This window comes from Sebastes fasciatus, chromosome 13, assembly GCF_043250625.1.
Source record: "Sebastes fasciatus isolate fSebFas1 chromosome 13, fSebFas1.pri, whole genome shotgun sequence".
Lineage (NCBI taxonomy): Eukaryota > Metazoa > Chordata > Actinopteri > Perciformes > Sebastidae > Sebastes > Sebastes fasciatus.
In genome coordinates, this window is record NC_133807.1 from 16,477,034 (window position 1) to 16,498,572 (window position 21,539).

Genomic DNA, 21,539 nt, shown 5'->3' on the forward strand with positions numbered 1-21,539 from the left:
CGATTCATTTGTGACAGAGCCGCCAGCGCTACCACAGCCAATTCATGTGACACACTTCACTGCTAGTGAGAGCTGCTGCATTATGTATTAACACTTAGCAGGTATGTTCTATACACTTCACATAGTGCTGAGCGCTATGTCGGCTGGATTCAGGATGTCAACTCCTCAGTGTGAATGATAAAACTGATATCTAGAAGAAGAGGAAGAAATCCCCTGACATTTGCTCCACTTTTCTTTTCGGTCAGTTGTGGTTTTAGTACTGCAGCAGCAACAGTTTAAACCTCTCAGTAAAGACAATAAGGGACTGTAGCTCCAGATGTGTCTTTCTTTACATTGAGTGTAGGGCTGCAAAGTGATAAGAGTACTCCGTTCGGTATTGCAATCACAGTTTTCTATTGAGATAAGTTAAAGATTGATTATTCATTGCACTTAAAAACTTGAGGTGACAAATTTATTTATGCAAAGTTGCTCCATCTCCAACTCCAATTTATTTTCGCTGCTCAAAATTGATGCTAAGTGACAGATATCAATTAGCACTCTCTCTGGTAGAGAGTGACAGCGCTCGTAGTATATCTGGACAAATTTTCACGTTCCATTAATTTGCTCGCTGTATGTTAGGGAGAGGTGTAAGACCTTTTACGGATTGGAGGCATTTTTTCGTGCAATTAATTCGCTCATTTTTTTCGAACTGTTGTTTTTGTCATGAGTACTTTCTCACAGAATGTGAATATTACACAAGGAAAACGCAAGTACTTTTTTTTCGGAACAAGCTTTTTTTCTGAGCTTTCGCACCACAAATAAAGGCATCGACCAATCACGTCGTGTGGAACGGGTTGATTTGCATCTGTATTTATGAAACAACACCACGGAGGCTCCGTAGTCTGAACCAAGACGGAAAACTTTATCAATCCTTTCAACCTTGACAAAGGTAGCACACAAAACAAACCGTTCTTACACTTCACAATAAAAGCCCAAGACATAATATTTGCAGATGAGTATTTTGCATGTTCGTGCTGTTTATTTGTCACGCCACCGGTGTGTAAAGGCCTTTTACAACAAAAACTTGTTCAGCGGCAACAGATTGGTTTGAATGGTTTGGTCATTTTCCCTCTGGTGATATTCTGTATTTTTCTGATGTCAACAAATCCCATGAAAAAATCAAACTCCATTGTTGTCCAACATCTATTAAAAACACATCAATGAGCCTCACTGTTGCACTGGGTGACATGTTCCTTCATTACCATGAACACACACACTTTCGTTTAATTAGACTGAATCCCACATACACTGTCCTGCTGCCACTAATACTCACTAGAGCACCACATGCGGATTAATCCACAAATGCAGTATTTCCTCCTGTTTGTAACACGTATTATAAATTCTACAGTCTGTTTACAATGTCTTGAAAAAGTGTTTGTCAGGGAGAGTGGAGCAGGTTGGACCCAAATGCAGGAGATCACAACAGGATCAGACAACAGGAACTTGGAGAAAATAATTTTAATTAGATCTCCAATGCAGGCAAAGCAGAACAGAAACTCTCATGGCAAAATCAAGGATCCAACAAAGACTGAAAAGAAAACCAGGACTTAAATACAAACTGATCTGACGAGAGGATGAAGTGCAGGTTGAGAGATGGGCAGAGGGAAGGGAAATGAGGTGATTAGGCCGAGGAATGGCCAGGGAGCTGATTGGCTGGGGAAAACCACTAAAAACAAGAAAGGAGCTGATTGGTTGGGAAGAACTAACGAGACTGATTCAGAGGAAGTGTGTAGATGGGCAAAGGAAGGAAAGCCAGCACACAGGAGGAAAAACGGAGTACAGAAAAGCCAAAACACAGAAAACGACTCAGTCCGGTCTACAAAAAGTCTGAAGGCATCTGGATACAGTGCCATACCATGACAGTGTTAGTGCTGTGGCTCCAGTATACAGTGTTATTTTTACAACAGTGTGCTTAAAACTCTGTGGCAACAGTTTGGTGAAGACCTGCTCCTGTCTCAACATGACAATGCTTCATGTGCACAAAGCCAGGTCCAGAGAGAAAATGGTTTTCCTCGGTTGTTGCATGTCATACCCTCTTCGCTCCCTGCTCCCGTCTGCCTCTCTACTGTCAACCAATAAAGGTGAAAATACCCCAAAAAAGAAATGTTTTTTACCAGTTCAAACTTGCCTGTCCTGCTGACCTCAACTCCATCCAACACCTCTGGGATGAGCTGCATCGCTGACTGTGAGATAGGTGTTATCAGCCAACATCAGTGTTGGACCTCGATGATTCTATCTTGGCTGAATGGGAGTAAAATCCCTGCAGCCAGGTTCAAACATCTGGTGGGAAACATGAAACCAAATAGAGAGGAGGCTGTTAAAGCAAGCAGATTAACGCCAATGGTTTTGGAATTACATGTTCATAACTACATAAGGCTGAAATATTCTGGTGTCCACATATTTTTCCATATCTATGCTGTTTAAATTCACTAAAACATACAGTGTGCTCGGTCAGAATATCTGCACATGTTGAGTGTTTGTAGAAGGTGCAAATTGAGAGTGACAAACAACGTAAAGAGACTCCATCCATTGCTGCTGTTGCAACAGTCTGCCGTTTATTGCAACAGCCGTGTACTCAACTTCATTGAGGACGTCTAAACACATCAGATTCCGTGACGTTAGGTTAACTCGTCTTTGTCTTTTGGTGTAATTCTCTGTAATACCTCGGTAGTTAAAAGAACAAAGAAATACGAATATGAGGACTCACATTTTCAGGCATCCTGCTGCAGTTTTCAGATGACATTTTTCAGCAAACACCCCAGCCTCAGAAATAGCTGCATCTGTGAATGTGTTCCCTCTTTGTGTCGTGTGATTGCTCACTTATTTTCCCGGGGCTGATTCATGCCTGGCCCGCTACATCTATCGAGCGCTGAGATCAGAATTTTTTCAGTGAGATTCGTCCCTCCTCGTAAACAAATTATATATCAGTTTTTACAATGTGTGCTCAGTTTAGTGGCAGAGTTTTCTGCACAATAGTAGCAATAACCGTCAAAATCCTCGCATAAAGGGGATAATTAGATCGCACACATGTAAACCCTGAACCGGAGATTACCTCAAAGAAAGAGCATCCTCGCAGGGTGATAAACTTTTGAACCTTGGTTAAACACTCGTTGTACATTTTAATGTGTGGAATTTATGTGGCAGTTGCTGTGGAGGAGGAAAAAAAACAGTTTCTGCAATTACACAGATAGTAAAAGGTTGTTATTTATATGGTGCAAAACTGCTTTCATTTCATAGTAGGGTAATTTAGCTGAGCTCTCTGTAGCTGCTATAATTGGTCCCTTGATCAAACCTGTGTGATTGGAAAGTACAGCTGCAGGGAGAACGGACCAAAGACTTGTTTTATAATTATGGTACACAGCTACTTAAAAATGCTTTAAATTCCTTCCTTTTCCTGAACTGAATACCAATTTCAGTGGAGATTAGCAAGAAAATTCCAAACAACACAGTTAAATCTGTAGGATTCATCTTCACACTGGCTTCACTGGATCTTTGCAGAAGTCTAATAACATTTGTCAGAAATGTCACATCCACCCGCTGGGGAAAGCATTATCACTGAAACACAGGCGCTGATCTTTAACAAAAGCAGAACACAACCCCCCTGTCGACAGTTGAAAGCTTGCTAAAGAGCTCATATGTGTAGGTTTAAGCTATCAGAGGCGTGTTTTTATTGTCTTTAGCTCTCTTACAGGATGATAGATGAACATATTTAAATGCAAATAAGGTACAACTCCCACATATCCATGTTTTGTTTGCTCTGCTGTTCAGAAACACAAAGCGTAATTGAATAAAGGCAATATTTTCACTCTCTGAAATTATTTAAACTCCCAAAGCTGCTCAGTGATGGAGGTCTCAGATGATGTTGCTTTGTTCTTTAACCACTCAAACAACACATAACGATATTAGCGCTACATCAAATGACTCACTTACAGCAAAGATGGATCACCATGAGGTGTAGCTGCTTCCATGTTCCCCTATAAAGAGGCTGTAATCAATCATTTTTGGCAAAGCAGTTGTACGCTTTGGGTTCTGTCAAATGGAAGAAACACTCACAGCCCCAGAACTGAGCCGTGACAGTTTACCGCTCACTTGAGACACGCTAAACAAATCAAAACTCTCATATCTGGAGGAAAAGCAAACAGTGACTGGAGTGGATGGAGAGCCGACTGATACTCTGTGCTGAACTCACAGAGAGAGTTTCTTTTAAAAGGGTCCGTTTACCAAATCCCAGAACAGGTTTTTCAGGCACCTGCCCATGGTGACACATTGGCTAGATCATCCACAAGGTGTGAGGATGATCAAGTTATCATTTATATATATATATAGACTGTAGACTCTTGGACTCTCAACTGTCATTGCTAGTTCCAGACCGACGCAGTTGTCATTTTCACGCCCAGCGCCCATGTTGTGTAAGTGGCAAATGTACTTGCGACCATCTGTGCGCCCATGGGTGTGTTGGTCTTAAAATGAGGTGTGGTCAGGCGCATTATTGGCGCATTGCTATCTTGAGGCAGCAGAAAGCGATTGCACCATTGACCAACCAAAACCTGTGCTGTGTCCCAATTCGAAGTGCTCTCACACTGAGAAGTAGGATGTCGACAAAAAGTAAAACGCGGTGCCCTCCTCATAAGTAACCACAGTAAGATACTAATCAATATAGACAATTCTAAATAGTTGGAAGCTTCATTCATAACGTTGATATTCAAATTCTAAATCAACATTCGAATGCTGCGCAGTTTTTTTTTTTTGTCCTTTCATTGTGTTTAAAGCCGTTGTTTCTGCACAGCTTCAGACAAAGATCAGGCTAAACTACTATTATTAGTATTATAGAATAAGATTCCAGTGGTGGCTGTGTAGGCTTGTTTCCGATTCCTATGAGCCAAACATTTCCAATAACTCCAGAGGGTTGTAAAGTCCAAAGGTCAACCTTTATTGAAAAAAAGATACATGTCATCATTTCCAAAAGTCACAGCATGGTTTTATCTAACAAAATATTCTGCCTTAATCAATGTTGGTGTTTAGAAAAACTAAATGTTTGCTTCTCCAATTAGCCAAATCCGCCGTTTAGGTGCAGCTGGTTTTTAAAGGGAATGGGAGATGACACTGATTGGTTTAATTCATAATAAGCCCAAAACATGCACCTATGATTAATGAAGAGACTAAATACAACCCCTTTGCTCCTTGCATCTTACTTTGCGCCCAGATTATGCGTTGTTTAACTAGAAAAAGAGGAGTTGGACACGCCCTAAATGCACTTGTGCCATGCACTTTGGACCATGCACTATAGTTTGTTGAAATAGGGGCCCTCGTCTTGTATTGAGGTTGCAGAAGAAATCTCAAAGACACATGGCTACATACCACAAAGGTAAAGGGGGGAAATTGATTGAACTGTCCCTTTAACATCAAATGCAAGGACTGAACATAGTCTGATGACATGTTTGATTTGCTTTTTGTCCCTTGTTGAAATTAAGTGTCAACTCTCTGTTCTTCTTACAATAGGAAACCACCACCATGACTACCAGCACAGCCACCTGGATCTGACCGCGCTCACACCTAAAATGGGTAAGAAAACACAGTCATGTATTATAGTCCTTAATTGGAGATGTGACATTACATGTAGTGCAAAAAGTCACTTTGTAAACCTCTAATGAAAATGTACATTTGGGATGCATGCCAGAAAGGTAACCCACGAATCTCACCATGCTGTCCCTAAAATAAAGTTCTTGGCTGCTCTGACTTTAAGCAGCGGTTATTGACCCGACTTGACTTTCCAAAATGATATGCATTATTGCCTGTCTCTAAATGAAAGTGAGCCAAACAATTCCTGTGATAGTCTATTTCCAATTTCAAGGACAAAAGTATATCTTTCACGGGGAAATTAAAATCTGAGGAGCTGATAAAGAACTCCTGGGAGAAAATGAAAAGTGTACGATAATCAAAGGATCATCTGTGTAGTTTGCTGCAGTTATTGAAAACTCAATTATTGTTATTGCATCCCATCTATTTCTCCAAATGTGATTTTGTGTGAAAGGAGAGCAGCTTTTAGTGCGGAGTTACTGAATGTTGCCGCATCTAAACGGCAATGAAATGAAACACTGTGATTAAAGAGGGAACCTGGCCTTACTTGTTAGAAAAAAAGATCCCCCTCTATGATATTCTAAAAACTGCAGAGGCCGTGATGTCGTTGAGTTATTATACAAACCTTTTCCACCATTAATGGAGCGCTGCGGTCCACATTCTGCATGTGCTTGTCTGCCTCTTAAACAGGACGGCCTTTTCACTGGGAAAATGGGTTTCGAAAGTACTTTCAGCACCAAATAAAACTCTTCAAACATCGCTTTTGAAGTCTATTTAGCCTCTGATGAGGGATGGTAGCTGTTATGCATAACTCCAGAGTTGCTGGTTTAGATTTTTTGTGTTAACCCTTGACAACGTTCTTTGAACAAGGACAACCGCTAGTATGGGAGGTTTGGTTGAAAACTGTGCACATTGATTGTTATTGATCCTTTCTTTCTCACTTGGATTTGTTAGCCCACAGACAAATGAGATACGGTAAGTGATACACATACACATGGTGTTTATGTGTATTTTTTCTTCTTCACCCTTTTCTTCCACATCTATCATGTAGAGATCAAAATCCTTTACCTGCACACTTGGGGTCATTTTTATTCTCCTTTTCCTTTCTTTTTTTAAGCGCTTGTGTATTTTTTGCTGTCACAACAATTCACGCTGCTGCATTACAGTCCATGACCTTTAGTCCGATCTCAAAATCTCGTCTTCACACATTATTTTCTACTCTTTCACTCCACCTAACCGGCTCTATCTTCCCTACAAACCCACACACATGCCGACACGCTCAGTGAATGTCTCCCCTCTACACCATATGTTCCTCGGTGTTGTGTGTCCCTGTCCTCCTTGCTGCAGTATAGTCACCAATGCAGACCTATTTTTAAATCCAGCACCAGAGTCCCTGCCCGTATCCCAGCCCTCCCCACCGCTGCGCCTCCTGACCCATGATGACTGGGCGTCCCAAATACTGAAGCCACAGGAGCTCCGCGCAGTGCAGGGAGCCTTCATGCTGCCACACAAAATCACTGATACCCAAACTGAACTGTTAACGGCATTTCACAACGAACCAAGTGTCACTTGAGCTGCTTTGACGCAGTTAACAGATTTGCAGTTTCCAGCTCATGTGTGGAGGCAAATTGATGCTACGACTTGTCAACATTCACCAAACCGTGACCTTGAAATGGTCACCAGACACCCTTCAAAAATCAAGGAGTTTAGTTTGCCTTACTAGGAGAAACACTATATCATCTGCATAAAACGCCGTCTATAACCAGTTCTTAATTGTTAGGGTATTCTAGCCTTCTTCATCAGTTCATCATGCAAGCATGCTACCTCTTCTTTTAAACTTTTTTGTACTTTGTCAAAGGTCCTCAGAATAGTATACCCCCACCAAAAAGCTGTCAGTGTAAAAGCAGTCTCTTAGCAGTGCAATGAGCAAAAGTGGCGCGGGAATACAGAAAATCTGCATGCAAATTTTCCGCATGACAACATTTTTGAAAATGAGGCCAAATGAGTTTCCTCCTAAATAGTGCCAACAAAAACCTACTCAGACAGATAATGATCAAGGGGCTAATGTTACCTACTCAATACATAAACTAATCAGACCCAAAATGTGATGCTAACCAGCTGTTGTTTCTAACCCTGTTCTGTGACCCACATATAACGTTAGCAAGTATATATCAGCTACATTACCATCTTTATCGTATCCCAGCTGCTGGCCGATCTCAAGCCATATATTGTCCTTTATTTGGTTGTTGAGGCAATAGTGTTTGTCGTACATTATTGGGTGTTGAGAAGGGGAGGGCCCATTGTTATTCCAAAACACTAGTAGTCCGAGAAATGTCCCATTGGACTGAAAAAAGCCCATTGGTCTGACAGGCCGTTACCCCAAAATGAAACGCCCATGGTTCCGAAGGCCTAATCGCTCTTCGTGCAACAAGCACATGGCTTCATTAATCATGACTTTATTATGCAGAATGACTGCAATATTTTTTGACATCAGTTGGAACAAAGGATTTCGTTGGTCCAACATATATTTCCGCAGGTGGAAAGTCGCTGAAATCGCCATAACAAGGTCCATCCAAATATTTTTTCCTACGCACAAATGTTCCGCAGGGGTGTGCAAGCATTCATAAGAACCCACAGAATTAGTTTTTATAAATTTCCATGCAAATTTTACCGACAAAAATCCACGCTTGGTGTGAAACGGCTTTAAGACAGGGATGCAGATGACTCCAATTCATAAATGTACAAAGGCAAAGGGACAGTATCTGAAATAAAATAACAGAAAAAAACAAGATTTAATTATTTTCGAAGTATTTAAATTAGTAGCACATAATGTACAGTCACTCCAAACTAGCTAACCGAATAAACAGAGTGCAAGAACATCCTTTTGCTCTAGTAAAGTGAGGCAAAACTTTACTTCACATCTGGTCTGAATGCACCTTTAGAAGTGAATGATATAAAGTGGCTCCCTGCCTGCAGCCGTGGCTTTAATAACCCAACACGCTATTATTGATTCTGGAGCAAATGGGTCAAGCAAAATCAAAGTTGTTGTTTCCCAAAAGCTAAAGACCCCTTTCTCAACCCACACTCCTCACTACATCACACCTTGCCCTCTACCGTTTCTCTCCTCCAGTAGACTCCCAGTGTATAACCCGTCTTTCTGACTGCACCGCACCGCTTCCTCCCCTGTCCCCTGTAGAGAGACCCCAGCGGATGAACAACATCCTGACCTCGGCCACGGAGCCCTACGACCTGTCCCTGTCCAGATCCTTCCAGAACCTCAGCCATCTGCCGCCCTCCTACGAGCTGGCCCTCAAGTCTGACTTAAGTAAATACTCCTCCTCTCTCCACAGATTAAGTAGGTGGTCCTTCATTCGTCCTTCATCGCCGTGTTTTTGCCTGATGCACTAAAAAAAGAAACCGGGCATGACGTCACCCTCATGACCCCATGAATTAAAGGGTTGCCACATTCACTGCGTCTGGCCTGATGAAACATCTGAATGTCCATTACAGAGACATGCATCATGATAAGTATCTCCAGATGTTTGGTGGCTCATCATGCAAATAATCTTTCCACCTTTTAAGGGGAAATAATCTCTTTAAAATGCATGACAACACGCTGGAGCCTCCATACTCATTCTCATCGACTCATCTATCGGCCCATCGACTGACATCTAATTGGCGTGTAATTTGGCTCCATCTGCAGCCGATGTCATGTTGCTAATGTCTCTTAATGACATATTAAGAGCCATGGGTTTTTTTTCAGTTGAATGGCTTCTATACGCCAACAAGATGGCGCTTTAATTTCTCAGCAATGCTACAGTTCATTAACTTTTCAGCTGGATGATGATGACGTTGATGCAACCTCATGACCGGCGCATGCCCAGTTTTCTTTACAGTGGTTGCATGCTTCCTCTTTTGATCTAGATTTTCTTTTACTGATTTATATTTTCTTAAACCAGGGAGTCTCTTGAGATACATTTTCTCATTAACACAGCAAAGTCAGATAGGACGTAAGCAGCATGAAAGAGAGCATGACTGTTTAAAACAAGTTACATTCTTCATAAAACACGTTTTGAATATGGCGTCCGTTTTGTCTGATAGGAATGAAGTTTCCAATTTAAGTTTATCTTGTAAATGATTACAAACCCAGGGTGTTCAGTATTTAAAAAAACAATTTTCAGAACAGACTCTGGGGACACTGAAGATTATTCATATCTAATTTTTGGTCTGATAGCTTGTTTGAAACAGCAGAAAGCATTTTATGCTCAACAAGAATCGCCTTCAAGATGAAAAGATACATATGAATCTTCCTCCGTATTTTTAGTGAGGTCCCTGTAGTTTGATTTAGTGATTCAATATTCAAAATAAATATAAAGATTAAGGATGCTTTTGCACCAAACCTGTTTGGTATGGTTTAAACGAACTCTTGGGCGTTTACCCCTTTGGTTCAGTTCGTTTAGGCTGGTTTGAAAGCTGTCAAACGAACTCTGGTGCAGACCAAACAACTGGTACGAGACCGCCTGAAAACATTTGTGGAGTGAAACCAAAATGGGCCAACCACAGGATTTTATTATATTAGATATGTTATTTTTAGCATGGATTCAAAAGCTAAACTGAAGCCATAAGCAGCATACGTATTTATGCACAAATATGGTAGCCATGAGGGTTAGTTAGAACAGTTTATTGGCGTATGTGTCCTACTCCGTTTATTTTAGCAATTCCTCATTAATAGCAGCCAAGTCACCAGAAAAAAACAAAAAACATTTGGCATTGTATGTTTCTGCAAATCACGGATACATTGTGGACGTTTTTGCATTCGACCAGAGTGACGTAGTGTATATCAAGCGTCCGTTATTGAAAGCTATGTGGTACGAAAGTTACAAACAAGAAAGTCCACAAAGGGCAGGTGGGAGGTTGTGGTGGACGGGTCAAACGAACACAGGACTTTCTCCCATGAGACCACTGTTCGTGTCCCGTGTGATACCATAGTCAGTTCACACGAAAAGGCGTACGAATGCCTGGATAATGCGCAAGGCATTTAACGTGCAATAAGAACATCGTTCTTGATTTCCGTGTGTCATTTGTACGTCATGTATCCTGTATTGACTGCAATGTAAATGCATCCGCATATAAATGCTGCAGTTAGTAATGTAGAATAAAAAGCGAGAAAGACCGCTTATGGTGGTCGGGTGGGGAGGTGGATGGGTCCAACAAACACAGGACTTTTAACCAGGAAACCGGTATTTTGTTTTGTAAGGTACATTAGTGATGTTTGTCACGTGACGTGTTCTCTGTAGTTGTGTTACATAGTTAACGTACGTATTTCTGTACGAAAGTTGACTCTACGCTTGTTACTTAACGTTAAGTGCGAAAGTCCACTAAGGACGGTTATTGTTTATTTACTGTAACCCAGGTTGTTACGTTACATTGTTACGTTGTTACGTTATTACGTTATTATTTTAACACAAACCATAATCTTTTTTTCTTCCTTATCCAAGTAGTTTTGTTTTCTAAACCTAAGTAATCGTTTCAGATCATTAACCACGTTAAATCAGTGGTTTTCAGAAACATACAATGCCAGCTTTTTTCAGGATTGTTAAAAAATGAGTGAAGTATAGCGAATACCTATCAAATTAAATATTGTAAAAAAAAATTATGAAGTATCTATTATTTGGACGAGTCATGTTAGCGAGCCATCCTTTTGTACAGAATGATTAAGAGGGTTGTAAATTAGTTTTTTTTCGGGGCATTCAAGGTTAGATTCAATTGGTAAAATGATAACTGAAGTTTGTAAAAGGCAGCTTAAAGATCAGTAACAGAGCCTGATGTTTGCAGTGTAATAGAATGAAAATGTGTAATACAGTTAGTGTTACTCATCTCTTTAATCTGAATGTCCTGTTTAGATGATACCAATGTTTACAAAAAGCTGAATTCTAGGCGCATTCATCTCTCTTCTGTTTCAAACTGACGCAGAGCTCTCGAGAGTTTTGCAAACGTGGTTCAAACAGAACCTTAAAAGCACCAGACACAAAAATATTTTATAAAGTCTACTATTTTTAGTTGACTACTTGCACTTCAGACCCTCCACTTGAGACCATCTATTTTTCATTCGTCAGTTTTTGAGATGAACCGCTTTAATTTAGAGCTGGAGCGATGAGATCATCGGAGGGGGACGTTGTGGTTGCAGCTGGACTCGTCTCGTCTGAGTCGGTGAACTCATCGAACGGCACATTGTCCTCTCACAGCTTTTACCTTCAGACTTCCTTTAATACACTCAAGTAAACAGACATTGAATATATGCTGCTAAGTGTGCCATCACGTTGCCTATTTGTCAGTCGATTGATTCAAGCACGACCGTGGAGACACACTGTATGCTTGCTAGTGTCGTGAGTTATCACATTTAACTGATTTGTTGACAGTAAATCTTTTCTAAAAACATTTCCTTTAGCCTCAAGAAGCTGTTCTGTGTTTACAGTGATTTGTCAGTGAAAACACTGCAGAGCATTACACAGTACCTTTTCTGCAGAGCATTGTTTGCAGGAATGAATTCAATGCATTTCAAATTGCTCTGCGGTCGTACCGAACACACGTGAATGCACCATTCACTGTCCTTGAATCTTAAGAGACGTTACACACTGAGAGAAAGACATTTAAATGTGTCTTTGGTTGTGTGATAGAAAAACATGCATCGGTGCAATCTCCCCTCAGCGCATTCACCATTCGTCTTTCATACGTTTGCCTTCTCTCTCTCTCTCTCCCTTATCAACTCTGGGCTTTGCTCTTATCTTGCTGGAGCCTTGTACACACACAGAAAAAATCACAGAGATGAATCACGCTGAACTACAAAGAGGCTTTTCGAATTTGAGACAGGAGCCCTGCAGAATTTCTCAAACGAGCAAGCAAAGTCGTCCCTTGAACAAAGCCCTTCCACTCGGAAAAAAATTGTTTAATTGCGGGTTCAAGCACGAGCGAGGTCTTTGGAAACAAGCCTAAAAGTAATATAATTGGTTGTTATTTTAATTAAACCATCTGGAAAGATGATGATGATGACTAAATTAAATTAGTGTGCTTTATTTGCAATTTTAAATGATGTGTGTGAGCGCAGTGTGTTGCTTTTCCATCCCGCCCATCCTTCAGTGATGCCAAAGAGGCAGCTCTAAAGCAGGGGTTCTCAAACTTTTTTCGGGTCAGGGACCCGTTAAAGGGGAGAACATATTGAGCATAATGCTTACTTCCATTTGTACTCTTAGATGTCATTGGAACTATTTGTATTCTAAAACTTTTCAACCTAAATACTGAAGACCTGTTTGATAGTGATAAAAAGATACAAATTTCAATTTGAATCATGTTAACACCACTTTGTTTTGCCCTGATATTGCGGGTGCTTTGCAATGAGATGTGGCTTTAGCTTGGGCGAAAATTAACGGGTGTCAGAGTGCAGTGGTGGCATTGTCGTGTTGTGTCTGAAAGAACCTTCAGAGAGTGAGAGAAGGAGAGAGAAATGGAGAATACTTAGAGAAAGAAATACTCAAGCAGTAGCAAAATTAAATAAAGACAGGTGAAGATAAGTTTATGCCAGAGATTCACACGCCAAGTTCACACCAGAGGTGTGAATTATTCAGTTTTCTTTCCTGGGAGTTTAAGGTAATAATCAAAAGTTTAACATAAATTCTGTTGCAGTGTCTTTATTATTTTGTTATTCTCACTCTATAAAAGTCACCAGAATGCAGGAAACGAAGTCTCTGAAACTCAAATTTTTGGTTTTGATATCCTCCGTATTTTTAAGGTATCAAGGTTGGCAAGTATGGTCATAAACGAAGCTAAACATAATTTTATAATTTATATCTAATTATTTGTGGACCCCCTGGCAGAGTGCCACGGACCCTTGGGGGTACCCAGGCCCCAATTTGAGAATCACTGCTCTAAAGCAACGCCCTCAGCTCCTCCAAGGAGGCTGCAAAAAGGAGGAGACGCACCTTAATCACCCTAAAAGGGATTAAAACACCTTTTAGAACAAACAAGCCACCTCTAATCCTCGCAAAAAGAAAAAAACATTTAATGAAATTGCTGCGTTGCTCCCTTTAATTTCACCGCGCCCTCTCTAAAGATCACTTTATAATTGATGTTCCACTAGTTTCACGAGTGTTAGTGCATTACATGATTACAGTCTTCTGTGATCAATAGCTGACACATAAATATACTGCTTATATTGAATGTAATCTAGCAGAGTGGGAGCTGGGGGTTTAATTAGCCGTTGTTAGCTATTTCCTGTTTGCAGCCCCGCCGCACGCTCGGGACCCTTTAGCCTATCGCAATCATGTTAATTGTAAAGTGCTGCATTTTATCCGCGCCGCAGAGATGAGATGGAGCAAAATGCCCCTCTTAAATCTTTTCAGTCACTTAAAGTGTAAACGGTGTTACATGTGTACATTCATAAAAAGCAGGTCTTAAATCAAGTGGCGGGAAAGGCAGTTTTAAAGGAAGAGGAAGTGCATTGGCCATTTTCTAAAATTAATATTACAGTGAATTCTCAAAAAGTCTTTATTTACCCTCAGTGGTAGAGAGACGCCCAAGGGTGCCTTGTGCGTCGGTATTGAACGCCGACAGCGTTGGTATTTGACGCCTATAGATATTGGCATAACCCCTCCCGTTCTTGGTAAGCTTTTCTTTTGAAGGAACTGGAGAGATTGTCTCAAAAATGTCATGATGCAAATTTTCTATTCGATCCTTATAAGCTTTTAATTTGAAACATTTTCAGAAAGGTTTGAGTTTTATTGATGGTAACTCAAACGCTTTTGGGAAAAATATCAGAATATAGAAGCAACGGGAAATATTTAGTAAAACAAAAACAGTATTTGAGTTAAAAAGTATGACATGACCCACCTCCCCGTCATTTCTGGTCTTTATTGGTTGGTGTCAGCCACGCCCCCCCCGGCTATTATCTGAGACTCGCCTTTTATTTGACATTGTATGTTAGGTGTCTTTTCTTATCATAGCAGGACATTCCTGCCACATTATCATTTCAGTGTGTAATCACTACAGATCTCTCACTCTGACTGGAGTTTGACCTATTAACGGAGCTATGGGCCACGGCCTCTCCATTGTCCGTATACTTGTAGCCTCTGGTTGAGTTTGGTTGACATTTTCTGCCATAATGTCACATCTAAACCGAGCCTTCAGGGAAAAACGCCGGAGCACATCGCCACGGGCCAAAGCTGGGTCTTCTTCATTAGGAATGCACAGAGCAGTGGACATGAAACCCCTCACGGAGGGACAATAAGGTGACCTTCCGTATCCAGGCGTGACATCTCTCCCAGAGAGACGAGCATCCACACAAACAATTCCCATCATCCCTCTTCCCCGCGACTCAGTGAAGCGCGGTAAGCACCTAAAACGGCCATTCGACCTCTGTGTTGTGCAATAATTAACTACTGCAGAGGTAACGACCCCTCAGCCGCAACAGTTAATCAGAGAGCTTCTGTGGTAGCGTCCCCCTGTGTGCCAGCGCTGCCAAAAAACAGGTAGATAAAAGTCTGCTGAGAGCTGATTGCCGCCTGTGGATAATACAGCCGTAAATGACTTTACCATTTAGGAGCACCCAGCGGAGCGACCGACCTGCTTTCTGGCAGAGGAATTAAACAACTGGTCGCCTGTTCAGGCACAACATGAACTGTTCAGTATTGTGGCATGCTGATGAGTCGTCTCCACGCTAGAGGACAACTACACTGATGAGAGTGTGCGGTTGTTCATGAAGAAAAAGGACAACACTACTCAAAACTCAGAACTATTACCGTTATCATCCCTTCAACAGCAGCCAGAAGGTGCAGAACAGATATAATGGAGACTAACGTGTTTTCCTCCCACTCTTTCAATCACTCTTGGCCCTTGTGGTCCTCAGGCCCCGTTTCACAAAACTGATTTGCAAGCACTGCTTACATGCAGATTTCAAATATAGCGGCAGCATTGCAAATGATCGGTGCTTGCAAATTGCAGATGACTTTGTAAGCTCCCGCAGGGCTCTGGCATGCTCATGCATGGGTTGCAGTAATTATGTTCCTTTTGATTTTTGAAATGCTCAAAATTATAGGTTGTATATAAAGATGGATGACATGACAGCTCCCAAAAAGTGAAGCCAAAACATCTCAATCGCCCCCTGGTGGCTGGCTGCAGTATAGGTCATAAATCCCACCCCCTCCATGTTAGCGGATGGGACATGGGCCAAACTAAAAAGTCAAAGTAAAGTTAATTTTTCCCAAAGATGGTTTCTTTTAAGGAATTATCATTACGCTGATATGTTCAAGTGTTCATTTTTCTGATCAGATTTGTTTTAATGAGTTATTTGATGCTATAAAAAGGGGGTGTAGTAGTCGCGCAGCAGGAGGCTCAGGGAATTGTACGAGAGAGGGGATGTAACTTTATCTTTAATAACCGTCATGAGTCTGTGTAATATGAGTGTAAATTTGATCATAAATGTAGTTATAGAGATATTATGGTTAGTTGTTGGGTCTTTCTAGCCAAACAGCTACCGTGGTGCTAACGTTGCTAAGAAGCTGCGACTGTGCTCGGCTCGTGATTGGCTCGGGCGGGTGTGTGGGCGTGACCTTGATACCTTGATCGCTATACTGCGCAGACTCCAAATGATGTCAAAATCTAAAGATTGTAGCTCCAGTAGGCTATCCGAGATATTTTGGGGTTGTGTCTAGAGGGTAACCCATGATTTGGGATACTCTCGCAAGATGGTTAAGGTTAGGCATTGACCACGAATGGATAGGATAGGTCGTTGGGCATCTAGTCTAGAGTTTTTGCACGTTTTTGCAAGTTTTTGCAAGTTTTTACATTCTAGACACAACCATATTTTCTGGTCTTGCTGCCCCACTGTGAAGTGTTTACTACGGTATACTTTATATTCTGTAGTAAAAAGAATATATTTTTTTGGAATGCACCAAGCTGTGTGAGTGTTCATGACCTTCTAGGAAATGTGGGACTCACTAACTAGAGTAAAATGCACATTTAAGTATCCAAAGGTGTATTTATTCAAAGCAAGGCCAGTAGTCTTGATGCTGTTTTCTTTCTCTGAGTGCCTTTGTCTTCTCGCTCCTCAGGTGATAAGGACGTAGATGATTACTACAACAGGAAGCATCATCATCCTGACTTTGGCGGCCGGGGACCGACCCACATGGTGAAGCTGAACGCAGATCCCCAGCAGCACCAGCAACACCAGCAGCAGCACCAGCACCAGCAGCGGCAGCGTCCCCGCCGAGTCCAGAGGGCCATGTCCCAGGACCACGTCCTGTCTCCTCCCAGGACGCCACGCCGCGGGGACTACGGCTTATCTTCATACGGCGTCATGGCAGCCACCGCGTACAGCAGCAGCCGCCACCTCTCGGAGGAGCAGCTGCTGTCGGCAGACCGCCTCCACTCCCAGGATCCCTTGCTGTCCCCGGCGATGAGGCGCGACAAGTTCCGGGAGAAGGCGATGGCGCGGGCGATGTCTCACGCCGACATGCTGATGCCCGTCACGCCCACCATGGACCGCCACAAGATGACCAAGATGCACTCTCAACCCACTGCCTCTAACGACTCCTACAACACGCTGACGGTCAACCACCAAGCGCCCACCACGTCTAAGAGGCAGGCGTTTGCCTCCCGACGAACACACACGGTGGACCACCTACAGTACATTCCCGGCCACCACCACACGTACCGCACTGCCAGTAAGAACGAGGTAACTGTTTAACCGCAGAGTGGTTCGCCGAAGGAATCCTGAGACAGCAGGGACGTCGACAGAAGTCTCCTCAGCAGAGGTGTTCTGTCTTCTTATTAAAACAACCTCCTACATTAAAAACTCTTCCTGCTTTTTAGCACAAGCTTCCTGTGTCATCCAGAATCAACCCCGGCAAAGACGTCCCTCTCTTAGAGCATCATAAGGGCTTTGCGCGTTGACACAAAGAGGGATCCTTCATGTCAGACGTTTGACAGCCTGAAGAAAATATTTTTTAAAACTCGACATGGGACTGGAAGGGAATTGTATCAACTTTATAAATATATAAATATACTATATTTACTATTTGTATTTTCAGTCCTTATTATAGCTTTAGAGATTCTCATTGACTGATGTAAGCACTTCAAGTGGTGCCTCTTGAAATTGTCCCATTTCAACGATGAAGTGGATTTGTGGGTTAAAAAGCACAATTAATGAATTCCCTTTTTTGTTTTGGTTTATTTTATTCTTCTTCTTTGGTAAAAACGGCCAGGACATATCAGCTTATTAGTGAAAACAGAAGCTATTTCTGTTGCATACAATAGATGATTGTAAATAGGCTATATTAGCAGCATTAAAACAAGAGAAGCTGGCCCTTTGACATTATTGTTTTGTTTGGTTTTCTCCCACCTGGAATCTATCATGGATTCCCAATTATTAATTTTAATTTTAGATAAGGCAAAGATCCCAAATGAATATTATTTCCACAGATGTCTGCAAAATATGTGGATGTAATATGTACATGGGGAGTATTTTTTCTGTTTTAAATGTGCTTGTAGCATAGAATGATTGTGTATGAAACACTGTCGACTGGCAGCTTCAGTCTGCAGACGTAAATCCACATGTGAAAATGGAGCCTGATGGTTGTTTGAATTCATTTCTGTTTCCCACATGTTCCTTTGCTTTGTCATCCATGACGATGACCCTCCCCCGCCCACTCTGCTCGGTTCGTGATTGGCCAGCTGCTTCCATCTCTCCATATCAGGTACTCGTTGTGTCGGAGCTGAGGAGCGCTATAGGTCGTAGTTTTGTGTCGCTGTGTTGACAGAAACAATCAAGAGGACGTCATAATCGCTAGTCAATCAAGCATTAATTAAAACTGTGAACTGTTTGTCCAGATGTTTTCATTAAAGCAATGCCTTATTGTATGATCCCATGTGCTCTTAATTGAACAATCATGCTTTTGTCTCGTTATCTTAGCTTTTTGTGCAATACTAATGATTATAGTTTACCATCAGAACCAGCAGTAAACAACCTGTACAGTGATAGATGATACAGTACATATACCTCAAAACAACTAAATTCAATTAAAGGAGTCTCAAACTCTAAGAGGAAAACAATAATACTAGATGGTACTTCTATTGAAAATGTATTACTCTAATCACATTACTTAGCTTTGTTTATGGGCTCATAAGTGTGTATACAGTGCTTTTGTTTCCAGCTGTTCAGTCGGATGAACTGGAGGGTAGAGGTCTTCATGGGTTCACTCTATCAGCTCTGATCCAACAGTGGGATATAATCATTGACGGAGAAAGACATATTTTAAAGGGGACACATCTTACTTTCTTGGTTCTTGTGCACATTTGGGTATCTGGAGAGCCGGCCAACCCACAAACGGTGAAACTAGACGACCCAGTCAGTTTTTTGTGGGCTGCCTGGATCAGAAAACTCAGTGATTCAACAAACCATTCAGATTTGGCTCCCCTTCCTATGTCACATGCGGTTCATGGGGGTCTTAAAGAGACAGGCGCTAAAACGGAGCGTTTCAGACAGAGGGTGAATACAGGTTTATTCAGACAGACAGTGTGAGAACAATAATGTGTTTTTTGAACATTAAAGCATGTAAACATGTTCTAGTAGAAACCCAAAGTACATGTATGAACCCTGAAAATGAGCATGATATGTCCCCGATGGATATTGTGAATTATAAAGTGCAAGAAAAATGACACGCATCACTGCTCTTTTCAACCACAACTGTGAGATAATTGGTGGCGCATCATGCGACTGTTCTGACAGTCTCACGTCTTGACTATCAATTCCAATTTAAGTCCTAAACCAAGACAGTCCCAAGCTCTGAAAATTATGTCCCAGCCCGGTCGCACAAAAGGGTGTGTGAATGACATGACAATGCGCAAGGTATTTCACAAGCAATAAGAACGCCTATCTTGCTTTTGGCGTGTCATTTGTACACCATGTAGTCTGTACTGACTGCAATGTAAACGCATCCGCAGAAATATGCTATGCTCAGAGTTAGTGAGATAGACTGCTTATAGTGGGCGGGAGGGGTTCAACAAACACGGGACTTTCAACCAGGAGACCGGAGTTCGAGACCGGTGTTTTGTTTTGTCACGTGTTTTCCGTACTTTGATTATGTTATTTCTGTACGTATTTTACTTAGATTACGTATTACTTATTTTAGGCCCAACCATGATGTTTTTCCTTAAACCTAACTAAGTGGTTTTGTTGCCTAAACCTAACTGCGGACATTGCCATAGTTTTGTGGCTTGGAGTTAAAATGACACAGAAAAAGCCTAAAATGTGTCCTCATGACACACAGAATGTACTTGTAATGTTGTGCTATTTACACACCTTCCTGTGAGACCGGGTTGCATGTCCAGACAATTAAATCCCAAGTTACAAAGACCCAGATTTAAAAAAACAAAAACGTTTTTCAGGTTTGGGTAGGTTTTCCTTGGGTCCATTTCCAATCATGTCCAAAATGTTGGACCTGTGAAGACCTCTACCGAAGAGCCCTAAGTTCCTTGACAATATGTATGTTTATTGTCAAACAGTTTGAAGGTCAAAAACAGTCTTCATTTTGAAGAGGAATATTTTCTGCACTGTCCATTCTCAGAATGGCAAGAATTATGATATTTATTGGTCTCTCTTAGAGATAACGTTCATTAGATTACAAATTGACTTGTACCAGTTTAACATCAGGAAAATTGCTGTTTCTATGATTAGATATTTGAGTTGTATGCTACTGTATATAAAGACTTGAATACAATGTTATTTGTGATTGGAACTGTGTTTTTTCAATGGCGGGAAGGCAATGTGTCATTACACATAAATTCATGATTATGTTACGCTCATGTCTTGTTGCACATCTTTTTTTTACGTTGGCTGTCTAATGATTAATGACATTGTAGGGATGTGGAAAGTTGGCTTATTGAGTTATTCATTTCCTGAACTTATTTTAAAATTGATGTACTTATCTTTTTTTATGCCAGGTCTGTATTAAATGATGTCAATTAGAGATTGTCTTTTTTTTCAAAATTATTGTCTTTGTATATATGATATGATTCTTTTTTTCCTTTTCTTGGAGAGTGCTTGCAGGTAATGAAGTACGTTTGATAGCTATGGGTGAGGGGGGGTGTTGTTAATTGTTCAGTAGACTGCTTCAGACAGATATCTGTACCTTCCACCTTGCTCAACTAATATTCACAAACTTCTTTTCACTTAATTAATAATGATGTCATCCCAAGAGCCTTTTTATCTATGTGCAATATTTCCTATTCATGCAGCATAACTCTATAGCCACTTTTAAAATGTTGTGAGGTTCATTCGCTGCCATAAAGGCATTGTTGTCCTTTTTTCATTTAGGGCTGTTGTCTTTCATAGTCAAAGAGGAGTTTGTTTTTATAATACAGCTAAATGTGGTATGAATGAAACAGGTGTCTGTGTAATTGCACAAATAACTGGAGACTAATTTAAAGGCTTCACACAACAAAATACGACTGTTCTTGTGCATTTTCTGTTTGTTTACGAACTATTAAAGCACATCATGTGTGTTGTAATCATTGATTCAATCACTTTCATATTTATGACAAGTAGCATTACAAATAGGCACATTTATTTTATTTAAAGCTATTATGACAAGAATTTGAAACTTGATGACTTTTATTTCTTAGTGATAGTGATAAGTGTGACTTTGGCTCTGTTTACACTTGGCATTAACATGCGTCTCGAGTGACCACTTGTAATCAGATCTCACCTCCCCGCTCAATTCAAATAAACACGTATATATTCCGTTTGCAAAGACCAAATGCGTTGTTGATTTTAACTGGAGGCACTTCATGAAAGAAGAAGAAATCGAAACAAAACAGATTTTGACGCATTCGTAATATCTATGGGCTTTTTGAAATCTTTAGACATATTGGAC

At 41.1% G+C, this 21,539-nt stretch overlaps 1 protein-coding gene across 5 annotated transcripts in view; it reads left to right on the plus strand.

Annotated features, from left to right (window-relative positions):
• LOC141780562 (shisa family member 6) overlaps positions 1-21,539 on the plus strand; it is a 234,115-nt gene that overhangs the window by 66,195 nt on the left and 146,381 nt on the right. The window contains exons 6-9 of one of the 5 annotated variants that reach the window (XR_012596693.1): positions 5,539-5,601; positions 6,571-6,591; positions 8,813-8,971; positions 16,719-19,736. Coding sequence is in view for 4 of the 5 variants with exons in the window: in XM_074655834.1 (XP_074511935.1) it covers positions 5,539-5,601; positions 6,571-6,591; positions 8,813-8,971; positions 16,719-17,353 (878 nt within the window). In the remaining variant the exon portion in view is untranslated. Of the gene's footprint in view, positions 1-5,538; positions 5,602-6,570; positions 6,592-8,812; positions 8,972-16,718; positions 21,175-21,539 lie in introns of those variants that run through there. The other 4 variants (XM_074655834.1, XM_074655837.1, XM_074655835.1 and 1 more) reach the window with 4 other exon arrangements.